The following is a 14,207-nucleotide window of genomic DNA, read 5'->3' as shown; positions in this document are numbered from 1 at the left end:
AGACATAAGAAACATCTGCCGTGGATCTGATGACATCATACAGTTGGCTTCATATTTATAATCTTTGTCTTGGTGAAATGAAATAAGAAAAAAAATTTGCTGCGAAATACTTTAAAGCTGTATTTTACACTTGTAGTTACAATTATTATAAATTAAGTTTGTCTTTTGAATTTTATGCATTTATATTTCATTGATTTTTTAGTGCTCAATCCAGATATTATTTTGTGTATTCTGTCCTGTACTACACTGGTGTTACACTTGAGTTGTGATACCACTATTCAGACAGTATATGGATAACCAGGTCTAATCCAGACTGTACTGTATGGTGTTTGAGTGGATTCTGACACCTTTATCTAGATACGAGTTGCTGGGCCTAGTCTACTCTGTACTGAAGAATTTTGTATTGAATTATGACAACTTTATTCAGATATGAGTAACCAGGCCTGGCTACACTGTACTGTAGGATGTTGAAATGAATTGTGACACCTTTATTCAGATATGAGTAACCGGGCCTAGGCTACACTGTACTGTAGCATGTTGTACTGAATTATGACACCTTTATTCAGATATGAGTAACCAGGCCTAGGCTACACTGTACTGTAGCATGTTGAAATGAATTGTGACACCTTTATTCAGATATGAGTAACCGGGCCTAGGCTACACTGTACTGTAGGATGTTGAAATGAATTGTGACACCTTTATCTGAATACAAGTAACCAGGCCTTGGCTACACTGTACTGTAGCATGTTGTACTGAATTATGACACCTTTATTCAGATACGAGTAACCAGGCCTAGGCTACACTGTACTGTAGGATGTTGAAATGAATTGTGACACCTTTATCTAAATACAAGTAACCAGGCCTTGGCTACAGTGTACTGTAGGATGTTGTACTGAATTGTGACACCTCTATCCAGACATTATATGAGTAGTCATACCTAAGTTACACTGTACTGAGGGTGTTACATTGAATTGTGACACCTATCCAGATCTTACCTGAGTAGCCAGGCCTATGCTACACTGTACTTAATGCTTTTGCATTGAATTTTAACACCTCTGTCCAGATGTTACATTAGTAGTCAGGTCTATGCTACACTGTACACTGTTGGGTATTACATAGTTTTTTTAAGTCTTAAAAGATAAAGTCTGTAAGATACGTTAATTCACCACAAAGTGGTGACAGAGGAAGATCCGAAATGTTGATATTGAAATTAAGTTTTGTCCTATGTACGAGATATCATTTACATTTGAACTTCCACTGTTTGCATTACATCTATCATTGGTGTCCATTAGCACAGATTTGTTTTCACTAGAAAATGATTTTGTGTCTATCCTTAAAAGATTTTTTTATGATGCCTGATTGGTCTTAAATAAAAATAATGCAACTCTTCCATATAATATTGCTGCCATGGCATTCGTCTGCAAAAAATTCTTTCTATTACTTCTCCAGAACATTTTATGATATCTGGTTGGTTCTAAGTAAAAATGGTGCCCATCAGACACTACATAAGGTATTGATTATGGCGGCCATATTGAAAACCATAGTGCTACTGTTCTTGAACAGATGTTTAAGTCTATGGGTAGTTTTCACAGACTTCATATGATGTCTAGTGGGTGAAAATGGTATTATTTGTCCCGACTTAATATGATGTCTAGTGGGTGAAAATGGTACTATTTGTCCCAACTTCATATATCTAGTGGATGAAAATGGTACTATTTGTTCCAACTTCATATGATGTCTGGTGGGTGAAAATGGTACTACTTGTCCCAAAGCATGATGGGCATGTTGGCCATCTAGAAAATTGTCTTATTTCTGCTCACACAGATGGTCATATTAACACTGATTTGTCACTGGGAGATTTCTTATGATGTCAGGTTGGACTTAAATGAAAGTGGTGCCCCAGAGACATCCAGCATGGCTGCTGCAATGGCCATTTTGAAAATCTTGCTACCCCCTCATCTGTTTTTAGACACATGTAGCTAGTTCTAGTGAAATGGCACTCATAGCACCATCACCAGCTTTAAAATCTTCTCACCATTTCTCTTGCATGAATAGTCAATAGATTTTCAGTAAAACATGGTTGCAATGTTTAACTGTTTCTGAATGTAAACGGTGTCCAGACATTTTTGATCTTTTGGTCAACTTCAAGGTTATTGCTTGTATTTTTTACTTTGCTGAGCTTACAAACACTGTGAATTGTGACTTTGTATTTGTGAATTGTGACTTTGTATTTGTGAATTGTGATTTTGTATTTAGTTCCAGTTGAGAAGTTGCTGGTCAGCACATTGACATTGATTGTAAGGTCAATGGTCTTGAATCTGGAATTTAGATTTTCTGGTCTGTAAGCAAGATAACAGACACAAGTAGAAGTTGATTTATTTAATGTATCCCATTTGTGGATATTATCTGAAGACTACTTGAATGATAACTTCATTTTAACCCCAATACATGTTACTCACAGGCTTAGCCAAACTTAGCATCAATATTGTAACATACAGGTTCGGTGATCTTCTGTCAGTGATATCAGGTTCTAGGTCTGGGGCCATGATAAAGAATTTTGTACAACATTTAAGGTATCTTGTCAGCATCTTAGTTTTGTGAGAAGGTTTTGTTATGTTGGAGTTTCCTTATATTATTAGAGATATTTATTGTACTTAGCAGGTAAAGAGAAGAAATGGTCTTGGATTTCTAGAAATACGTTTTGGCCATTAGAGTGTTAGTACCTTTTGGAACACTCTTGTTAAATTTGAAAGGTGAAGGCAGTGGTTCCCAAACTTTTTTGGGCCACCGCCCCCTTGGTTACCCTCAGTGCCCCTACCTTATCCAGCTCCCCCCTTGGTACCCCACAGGAAGCGGAACCACCCACTTTGGGAACCGCTGAGTTAAGGTATTCTTGATATCTCATTTTGTAGCTACAGTAAACTGTTTCCATTGCAAGACACTGTTATGGATAATGATAGTAGCACATCCAGATTTGACAATCATGCTCAATCTGCATTAGGCATTTCATTGTGTACATGTGATTTAATCTGATTGGATTTTGCTTTCATTGTCTGTGTACATGTGATAAATGTAATCTGATTGGTTGTCACTTTGGGGCATTCTACAGATATGAACTTCCAAGAGAGTGACAGGTGTAAGGTGAAGTTGTTTGCATTTGCAACATGCACAATGGAGATAATGTTGGCATACCGTATGTTAATTTCATGTACTGTGGCTGTTGTACTTGTGGAAATTGTACATTATCTAAGCAAACAGCTGACCAAAATTACTGCTCACATTTGCTCAAAAACTCAGCCTGAGTTAGTCTAAAGCACACTATCTATAGCAGTTATAAAAAGGGGAAAATACATTTTACCAGACTAGACAGTACCAGCTTCTGAAAGTGCAATGAATGATATAAAATGTAAAAAAAAATTGTTGGTGCTTTTTTTATAATTTACTTTTGATGTTAGTGGAAGTGAAAATGACCATGAAGAGCCAGCAGTCTGTTGACAGGTGTACATGTGAAGTAAGGCCAAGCTGTATACTCCTTAACCCATATAACACAATCCAGTCATACAACAAAATAAAGTCTGTTGATAGGTGTACATTTGAAGTAAGGCCAAGCTGTATACTCCTTAATCCATATAACACAATCCAGTCATACACCAAAATAAAGAGAATTAAAAGTTCTTTTAACATAACCTAAGATATGCAAGGTCTCTTTTAAATAGCCAGTATAAGCAGTGATGAAAACCTGGGAAATTCTTTTTCTTTAAAAATCTTACCCTATGTAAAATATGAAGTTGTACAGTACCACTCACATTGTGTAAATGTGATAGATAAAATCTGATGGGCTTTTGGTTTCATTGTCTACAGGTGGTAGATGTAATCTGATTGGCTATCACTTTCAATAGCTGTCTACATTTGTATGATGTAATCTGATTCGATGTTTCTTTCATTGTCTACATCTGTTGGATGTAATACAATTCACTTTCACTTTCAGTATATGTTTACATATGATGAAATCTGATAGGCTGTTGGTTTCCTTTTACTGTACATATGATGTGATCTGATTGGCTGTCACTTTCAGTGTTTGTTTACATGTGATGTAATATGATTGGCTGTTGCTTTCATTGTCTACAGGTGTTGTAATCTAATTTGCTATCACTTTTAGTGTCTGTCTGCATGTGATGTAATCTAATTGGCTGTTGGTTTCATTGTCTGTACATGTGATGTAATCTGATTGGCTGTCACTTTCAGTGTTTGTCTGCATGTGATGTAATCTGATTGGCTGTTGCTTTCATTGTCTACAGGTGATAGATGTAATCTGATTTGCTGTCAATTTCAGTGTCTGTCTGCATGTGATGTAATCTGATTGGCTGTCAATTTCATTGTCTGTACATGTGATGTAATCTGATTGGCTGTCAATTTCATTGTCTGTGCATGTGATGTAATCTGATTGGCTGTCGGTTGATGCAGGGTCATTGTTATGATCCAACATGCAACCTGAGGGATCAGTGGAAGTCCAAAGGTAACAGAGTTTACATGTACTTAACCTTGCAATTCATGAATTCTGAATGGTCATAATTAAAATGAGGCCAGGATTAGGAAATTTACAATGTAGTTATTTTGTGTATCCTGCTAGACAAAGGTGTCACTTTTTCTTGGTGGCTCCATTTTGTTTAAAACTGTTGAGGGAATGGGAGTGTCATCATGGCAGGGTTTTCTGGTGAGATTGTGCTCAGCATAACTTTCTTTTTTCAGGTATAGGTCGTATTGGTGGAGTGGGTATCCTGTCTTCGGAGAAGTTTGAAATAAATGCAGAGGATATCAATGTCACATTTAAAGATGTCTTAGGTGTAAGTATTCATCATTAAAACTTGTCTCCAGACAGCAACAGATTTATTTTCATTTAATAATAGTGTATGCTGTTGTTTGTTTCATTGTTTCTATCATTAAAAGTGGATGGACATTATTGGACAAGGTATTTCTTTTTAGCTCACCAGGCTGTTTAGCCAAATGAAATTATGGTATAGCCTTGTGTTTGTTTTTTGTCCATCAACAGTTGCTTGTCACCACTCTGAAGGCCATATTTCCAATCTGATTTTGATCAAACTTGGGATATGGGCTTAAATTAACAAGATCTTGGAAGTGTCAAACATTGCATATTAATGAGGTGATCTTGCATCAGGTTGGCCAGATTTGTTACAACTTTGGCAGTTATATTCCTTATCTTATTTCGATCAGTCTTGGAAATAGCCTTCTGTTATCAAGGTCTCATATGACTATGATAATGATAAAGAATCATGCATGTTCATGAGGTTATCTTGTGTCTGATTGGCTGAGCTTCTACAGGTCTTGTATGACTATGATAATAATAGAGACCATGCATGTTCATGAGGTTATCTTGCATCTGATTGGCTGAGCTTCTCCAGGTCTTGTATGACTTTGATAATGATAGAGACCATGCATATTCATGAGGTTATTTTGCGTCTGATTGGCTGAGCTTCTTACCACCCAGGAGACCACATCTCCAATCTGATTTTGATCAAACTTAGAATTTAAAATCATTATATCAACCAAATTTTGGATGTTCATTTGAAATGAGTGAGATAAAACTTATTTTTGTTTCTTTTTTTTATTACTGTAGACCCGTTTATAGTGCCAGGGTTGGGGGCCTTTGACTCATCATTAACAATTTTTGAATCAGTATGAATAGGAAATATTGGTACGCTGTGGATCAAAGTCTAAAGCATTACAAGCTTAAAGCACAGCTAATATAAATGTGTCCAAAGGTTTTGGGAGATGGAGAATGGGATTGAGAGGGGGAGGGAGAGAGAGATTAAGACAGAGGGAGAAAACTTTATTCCCAAATAATGCCCCATTCTAATAAACACTCCTCCCCTTTTTTTGAGAATAGAAAATTTTAAACTTTCCAAGAATCATTACCATTCTGCAGTTACACTGTTACAATTTATATATCAATATATAAATTACTAAAACCACAAGCACACATGTAGTGCTAAACATAACTCAGTAGCTGGGCAGTAAATTGAAAGACAGTCTTACTTCAGCCAGCTGCTAAGTGGAAAAATGTTTTGATTGATTGATCATTTTAACTGTGCTGATACTTAGAGTGATTGAATTCAGTAGCAGAAAGACCCCAAGATGTACAGATGGTCATTATAAGAATACATCAAAACAATAACTTTAGCTTTCATTATTGTTCTTTAATAAGCAACCCACCTGACCCCTGCAACACGGAAATTGTAAGGTTGCCATTTTGTATAAAAAATTTCCCATGTGCAGTTTGTGTATGCAGAATACATTTCTGACAAAGTTGTTTGGGCAATGTTGTACATACAGTCATAAAACACTATGGGTATATTCTTTTGGCACTGTTGTACATACAGCCATAAAACACTATGGGTATATTCTTTTGGCACTGTTGTACATACAGCCATGGGGCCCCGAGTGGCCGAGTGGTCTAAAGCGCTCTTCGTTACGGATCACTGCCATCTCACCTCTGTCTGCGGCGGTTCGAGTCTAAGATTCAGCCAATGTGAGCATGTGAGAAAGCTTGCCAGTAGCTTCTCGTGGGTCAGTGGTTCTTTCCGGGGTTTTCCTGGGTTCTTCCTCCACCATTAATACTGGCTGCCATGTATAGCCTATCGTGTGCTGAAAAATGGTGTTAAACCCCACAACAACAACAACAACAACATACAGCCATAAATCACTATGGGTATATTCTTTTGGCACTGTTGTACATACAGCCATAAAACACTATGGGTATATTCTTTTGGCACTGTTGTACATACAGCCATAAAACACTATGGGTATATTCTTTGGGCAATGTTGTACATACAGCCATAAAACACTATGGGTATATTCTTTGGGCAATGTTGTACATACAGCCATAAAACACTATGGGTATATTCTTTTGGCACTGTTGTACATACAGCCATAAAACACTATGGGTATATTCTTTTGGCACTGTTGTACATACAGCCATAAAACACTATGGGTATATTCTTTTGGCACTGTTGTACTTACAGTAGTGAAACACTATGGGTATATTCTTTTGGCACTGTTGTACATACAGCCATAAATCACTATGGGTATATTCTTTTGGCACTGTTGTACATACAGCCATAAAACACTATGGGTATATTCTTTGGGCAATGTTGTACATACAGCCATAAAACACTATGGGTATATTCTTTGGGCAATGTTGTACATACAGCCATAAAACACTATGGGTATATTCTTTTGGCACTGTTGTACATACAGCCATAAAACACTATGGGTATATTCTTTTGGCACTGTTGTACATACAGCCATAAAACACTATGGGTATATTCTTTTGGCACTGTTGTACTTACAGTAGTGAAACACTATGGGTATATTCTTTTGGCACTGTTGTACATACAGCCATAAAACACTATGGGTATATTCTTTTGGCACTGTTGTACATACAGCCATAAAACACTATGGGTATATTCTTTTGGCACTGTTGTACATACAGCCATAAAACACTATGGGTATATTCTTTTGGCACTGTTGTACATACAGCCATAAAACACTATGGGTATATTCTTTTGGCACTGTTGTACATACAGCCATAAAACACTATGGGTATATTCTTTTGGCACTGTTGTACTTACAGTAGTGAAACACTATGGGTATATTCTTTTGGCACTGTTGTACATACAGTAGTGAAACACTATGGGTATATTCTTTTGGCACTGTTGTACATACAGTAGTGAAACACTATGGGTATATTCTTTTGGCACTGTTGTACTTACAGTAGTGAAACACTATAGGTATACTCTTGTTGGAGGGTACTACTCACTACAGCCATCAAACACAATAGGTATACTCATGTTGGAGGGTACTTCTCACTACAGTCATAAAACAGTATAGGTATACTCTTGTTGGAGGGTACTACTCACTACAGTCATGAAACACTATGGGTATACTCTTGTTGGAGGGTGCTACACACTACAGCCATGAAACACAATAGGTATACTCTTATTGGAGGGTGCTACTCACTACAGTCATGAAACACTATAGGTATACTCTTATTGGAGGGTACTACTCACTACAGTCATGAAACACTATGGGTATACTCTTCTTGGAGGGTGTTACTCACTACAGTCATGAAACACTATAGGTATACTCTTGTTGGAGGGTGCTACTCACTACAGCCATGAAACACTATGGGTATACTCTTGTTGGAGGATGCTACTCACTACAGTAATGAAACACTATAGGTATACTCTTGTTGGAGGGTGCTACTCACTACAGTCATGAAACACTATGGGTATACTCTTGTTGGATGGTACTACTCACTAGTCTTGAAACATTATGGGTATACTCATGTTGGAGGATGCTACTCACTACAGTCATGAAACACTATAGGTATACTCTTGTTGGAGGGTACTGCTCACTACAGTCATGAGACACCACAGGCAAATGTAAGTTAAGTAACCTACTTTTATTGCTGGATTTTATCAAGGCAGAGCAATCAAGACATAATTCTGTGGAATTTTTGTACTTTGGGAAATGAGCATGCTATCATGGCTACCTTTAATTATCCACTTTTATGTGTCTTTCATTCTTTCTCTCATTGAAATAACATAAATTACAGTGGAGCATTTACTTTTTGGCAGAAACATATGAGAGTAAACATGCTTTATGGTAAATGATGGGAACAGTTGTTTTCTATGGTAAATTTGAACTTCAAAATTGGAATATTCATTACCTGTCTGTAACTGCAAATTTCTAAAGCACAGACACACACACACACACATAAACACACACTGAAGTTCCAGTACATATGAATGAAGTTCTGCACTGCAGCCAGTTCCACCATCCAGTAGGCATTCCCTTTCCTTTCTGTGTTGATCCATAACATTTTTCAGGGGTGCTCTGGTTCAACTGATCAAGCTCTGCCCAGAATGGATTACTTTTTCCATTGCTTCTCTCTTCTGCCAAATCCAGTGTGAGGCTTCCTTGGCCTGTTTGCCATTCTTGGTGACTAAATTCCTGTGATCCTAATGACCCCAAGGCATGCCACAATGTCTTTTCCTGCAAAGCCTCGGCATCCTATTTCCACCATAGATTCCATGACTTCATTCCCTTCTGTTGACACTCATGGATGAATGGCTGACGTGGCCAATTTCCTTTCATGGGTCTCCTCCATTCTAGCTTACCATGGCACTCTCAGTACCAAATGTACCTCCTGACTGCAGTACAGTGTCAAGTCTGTATGTGTTACAGATGTCCCTTCAGAACTTCAGCTATTCTTTTGTACCTGCTTGCATTTCCCAATCCTACATCGTTATCAAGATGCCTCTGGCTTCAGTCTTTTGCATTTGTGTCTCAGTGTTTCTCACAAAGCTAATGAATCTGGGAACACTTTACACTTGATGTTTCTTTCTTCTGGCTATATCCATACTGGCAGTACTCTCAGCAAGCATGTTGTTATGGCGCCAACGATAATGACCTTTTGTCAGAGCTTTATAACAGGATGGCAGAACATGCTATAACTTTGCAAGTCTCCCACAAAGTTTACTGTTTGGGTCATCAGTTTGTCCCGATGTCTTGAAGATTGAAATGAGAGCATCATACACTGAGCATCAGCTATCAAGATGTTGCTCCAAACAGTTTCCTGGAATGCAGCTTCCCGCCAATCCCCCTGCATTTTCATATTGATGGCTTAACCTTGCCTGTAATCCTATTCTGCAAGACATACTTCTTTCTGGACAATGACATGCAGTATGTAGTTGTTGGGGCCCCAAGTGGCCAAGTGGTCTAAAGTGCTCACTGTTCCAGATCACTGCCATCTCACCGCTGTCTGCGTGGGTTCGAGCCTCAGGCTCTGCTAACGTTGGTACATGAGAAAGCTTGCCAGTAGCTTCTCGTGGGTCGGTGGTTCTTACCGGGGTTTTCCAGGGTTCTTCCTCCACCAGTTATACTGGCCACCATGTATAGCCTATTTTGTGCTGAAAAATGGCGTTAAACCCAACAACAACAACAATGCCTCTCTTTTGTATTTGCCATGTAGATTTTTTCAGACTTTCCTGTTGCAACCTTCCTGTTGCTACTGTGCCCATCACATCACTGTGTCTCAGTCTGGATTCTGCCTGTTCAACTGTTTTTGCTGCGATCCACTTTCTACATGTCCATATCTCCACTGGTGCTTCTCTTGCCTTCTCATTTGCACTTTCTTTTAACATTATCACCTGCCTGGCCTTAGTCACCTTGAACTCCTCTGTCACTGATGATAGCAGTAACTGAAGCTTGGTGCCAATACTGTACAAGCTGATACTGCTGAAATTCCTTGGAACTCTGATCCACCATTGCAGATATGTATTGAATATTCAGCAGATAATTTTCACTGTGTGGGCTTTAAATGATCCATTAAGATAATATTAAGTTTAAAGATTTTTATTGTAGGCTTATTCGATTCATACATTTATGCATAGGTGTGTCAAGATAAGACAAGGGAGGTAACTCTTCTATATTAAAGGCATGATTATTATACAAAGAAGAGATTCATCACAGTTAACAAAATTGTTTCTTAGTTGTAATGAAACTTGGCTAATGGGAAAAGGTATGTGTGCCAGTGACTGTAAGTAATAAATGTTTATCGTTAATTTCAATTTCATTATTTAGGTTGATGAACCAAAACAGGAGCTAGAAGAAGTTGTGCAGTATTTGAGAGATCCAAAGAGGTTCAAGGCGTTGGGTGCTAAACTTCCAAAAGGTGATTATTTAAATCTATTTCAGAGCCAGCATTGATGAAGGGTCTTTTTTCCATACGGTGTGATGAACATGGGAGTAGAATGACATAGCTGCCAACCCTCACGAATTTGGCGTGAATTTCACGACTCTTTCAGCAATTCGCCACAAGCCAAAAATTACGAATTCTCCAATTCTAAATTATTTTAAATCTTTAATAAAATAGCTGATTTCCCATTAAGTGCTAGTCGTGATATTCGCAGTTGCCGAAATGGTCTGGTACTGCTGGTCGCTATATTAGTAGAACTACAGCTGAGTAGTACAGTTGGCCTGGTAGCAAGCATTGTAGCCTATTTTAATCTATATGTATAAGAGTAGTTTTACAAATGCTTTTGAGAGAAACTGAGGCCTTACCAGAATTTTGCTTCGCGCATGCATCACCAACACTGATTTGATTTACTGTTCAGCATCGCATGTAAAATCTTGAAAATGTCTTCACCACCAAGGAAAAAGAAATGTATTGCTCAAAAAGTGAAGTTTAGTTTGGAATATATAAAAAATTGGCCGTACATTCTGCCATTAAACATTGATATACATCATGCTTTTTGCACTCAGTGTGCCCCAAATTGTAGTATTGGGCATGGTCACAGAGACAATGTGAGGAAAAAAACAAAAAACATGTAGAAGTTGGGAAAATTAAGAATTCACAGATTTCAGTTCTGGAATATTTTAAGCTACCTGCGGAAGACCTGCAAGCTACCAACACTGAAGCTTTTTTTGTGAGTTTTCTTGTCAAACACAATCTACCTTTATCAGCTGGAGACCATGCTAAACATTTGTTCCGACAAATATTCCTGGACTTGAACATCGCTTCCAAATTTTCCTGTGGAAGAACCGAAAATGCTGCAGCTCCTGTGCATTCCTCACAGCAACAGTGACAGTGAAAGAGTATTTTCTCTAGTGAGGAAAAATAAGACAGACTTTAGGGCCTCCTTAGCTGCAGAAAATTTGTCAGCAATTTTAGTCGGCAAGATTGACCAGCAGGCAAGAAGTCTGAACTGTTTAGAAAACAAATTTACGATCAAGCAGTTGAGGAAGTTCAAGTCTGCCACAGTATCATGTCTTGATAAATAAATATTTCTGCATATTATATAGTGTTTTAGTTTTATATTGCGATTTTGATATAGAGTGGATGGAGTTATGGTCATGGTATTTTTCACTAATTTATGTCCAAATTCACAACTTTTTATCCCTATTTTCACTAATTGTGAGCCTGGAAGTTTGGCAGTTATGGAAGGAGAATAGGGGTTGGTTCTTGTATTCTGGTTTGGAGAACCCCATTAGAGGCCTAACGTTACAGTTGTTCCTTGTTGAAGGAATTACTTTAGCCTTGTGCTAAGTACTTTTTATGGCAAGGTGTCCATTACAGTTGTTCCTTGCTGAAGGAATTACTTTAGCCTTGTACTAAATGCTTTTTATGGCAAGGTGTCCATTACAATTGGGTGTTTTAGCATGTGAAGCTTGAACAAGATCAATGGGGTGTAGATGTCATGTATTCCTGTATATAAAATAAGGTAAAGATATATCCATATGTATGAATATAATGGCACTGGAAGAGCAAAGAATCACCATTATTATTCAATGTTTTTCACTTTAGTTTTATTGGAAATGAACAAAGCATTCATCGTATTTGTTGTAGATTATTGTCTCAAGTCATGGGACTTATTAACCATTTAAGGTCTTCATGATTTGCTTTCCTTGATTTAATTTAAGGGCAGTATGAATCAACAAGGTTCCCGGTCATGGTAAATCCTGGAGAAAAAAATTGTTATTGAAAGTAGCCAAAAGTACAAAAATCATGGAACTTCTCCACATTCTTCATGGGGCCAATTTTGAAAACAGTAATTTCGCTTTTTCATTTATCTGTACTCTTTAACTATTAGTAGCTGGTGGCATGTTTTGTTATCACCCATTAGTTACTTGTCTTAAGATAACAAAGATGTTCACACATCTTATAGTTTGTTATAGCAACCAAATTAGTAGTACACCACTCCCTTGGTAACTTGCAATCCCGCTTGTAACGTGGTGTGTGGCATGGCTCCCGATTTTTTCCAAACAAAATATATTTTAAATATCTTTAAAATATGCTGAAAGTGAAAAATTATGATAAGAATTGGTAAATTAAACCTTGATACATCGCTCGTTTTATCATCAAAAATGGTGATTGATGCCTGTAAAGATAGAATCCATATTGTGAAATTTGCAAGTTCTAAATAAGATGTCACATATTATGTAAGTTTTTTTAATGATAAATAGTTGTCAATACACTGTAAATAAACAGTCTGGTGAAATAGCGATCAGTGAAAACTTCTGGTAAATGCTAACAGGTGGCAACAGAGAATGAAATAAACACCAATTAAATGTCTTGCTATGTGAAAGTTACGTTCCAATCCTTTAATTCCATTTCAGTTTAAACATTATAATTGCAACATATTCTGTTCTATGAAAACATGAAAAGAGTCAATCGATCATCACATCAAAACCTGTGAGTACTTCTGTGAGAACCTAATTACATGATGGCTTTGTTTTGATCAGCAACTTGGGGAAGTGTTTGTTGCATTAAAAAATCAAAAGAGACGTGTTGTTTTATCACTTTGAATATGTCTTTGTATCAAATCAAGCAAGGGAGGTACAAAGAAAAAATTCAAAGGCATGCATATCTGAGCATAAGTTCTTGTGGTCACTACCGTTATTAAAATTCATTTTATTTGACCAGTCGAAAATGGTTTCACATTCTTATGTACTTAACATCATTAAAGTATATATTACCAATCATGTAAAGATCATACAGATCAGAAATCTGCGGGAATTTGCTCGTCAGCAGAGAAATCAAGGAGTAACACACAAAAATTAACTGATTTTTTCAAAATGTGAAGTTATATTTGTCAAGTGTGTCACAAACAGCAAGTATTATGGTGTTGAAATTTATGTTGTTTTAAATTTGTAGACCCATTAAATTCATGTTGGTAATGATTAACCCTTGTGATTTTTTTTCTTTCTTCATTTTACTTCTCCCACAATCAAATCTATCTATCGTTCGTTCGATCAACAATGTTTAGCGAAAAGAGTGTCGATCTTTTGTATTAAAAAAAAAATCCCATCTAATTTGGATCAAACAATAAAACTAGAATTTATCCAATTCAACACACAAATTAGTGATGTAGTACACAGTGTGTGAAGTGGTACACTTGTTCAGCGAACAGAAGCCATGTGGAATAATGTTTTTGATGATCTCAATATACTGTAATTTATCCTGAAATTAATGTTGCTCTATGAGGAAAAAATAAAGTACACCATTATGAAGAGATATTTATTCACAGTTAATCTCAGCATGATTATAAATTGACTATCCAACAATATAACCTCCCCCTCCCCCTTTTGCCTTTACGTCGATCTCTTTACTGGTTTTGACTTTT

General features: G+C 37.1%; 1 protein-coding gene across 1 annotated transcript in view; it reads left to right on the top strand.

Moving 5' to 3' along the window:
- Nucleotides 1-14,207, top strand: part of LOC149773784 (ATP-dependent zinc metalloprotease YME1 homolog) — an 85,757-nt gene that overhangs the window by 28,653 nt on the left and 42,897 nt on the right. Inside the window, exons 7-8 of the mRNA XM_089946006.1 lie at nt 4,750-4,844; nt 10,666-10,756. Coding sequence (XP_089802132.1) covers nt 4,750-4,844; nt 10,666-10,756 — 186 coding nt within the window. The remainder of the gene's footprint in view (nt 1-4,749; nt 4,845-10,665; nt 10,757-14,207) is intronic.

This window comes from Sinohyriopsis cumingii, unplaced genomic scaffold, assembly GCF_028554795.1.
Source record: "Sinohyriopsis cumingii isolate HCF-2022 unplaced genomic scaffold, ASM2855479v2 utg000555l, whole genome shotgun sequence".
Classification (NCBI taxonomy): Eukaryota; Metazoa; Mollusca; class Bivalvia; order Unionida; family Unionidae; genus Sinohyriopsis; species Sinohyriopsis cumingii.
The sequence above is the reverse complement of the archived record's forward strand: the minus strand, read 5'-3'. Positions and strand labels throughout refer to the sequence as shown.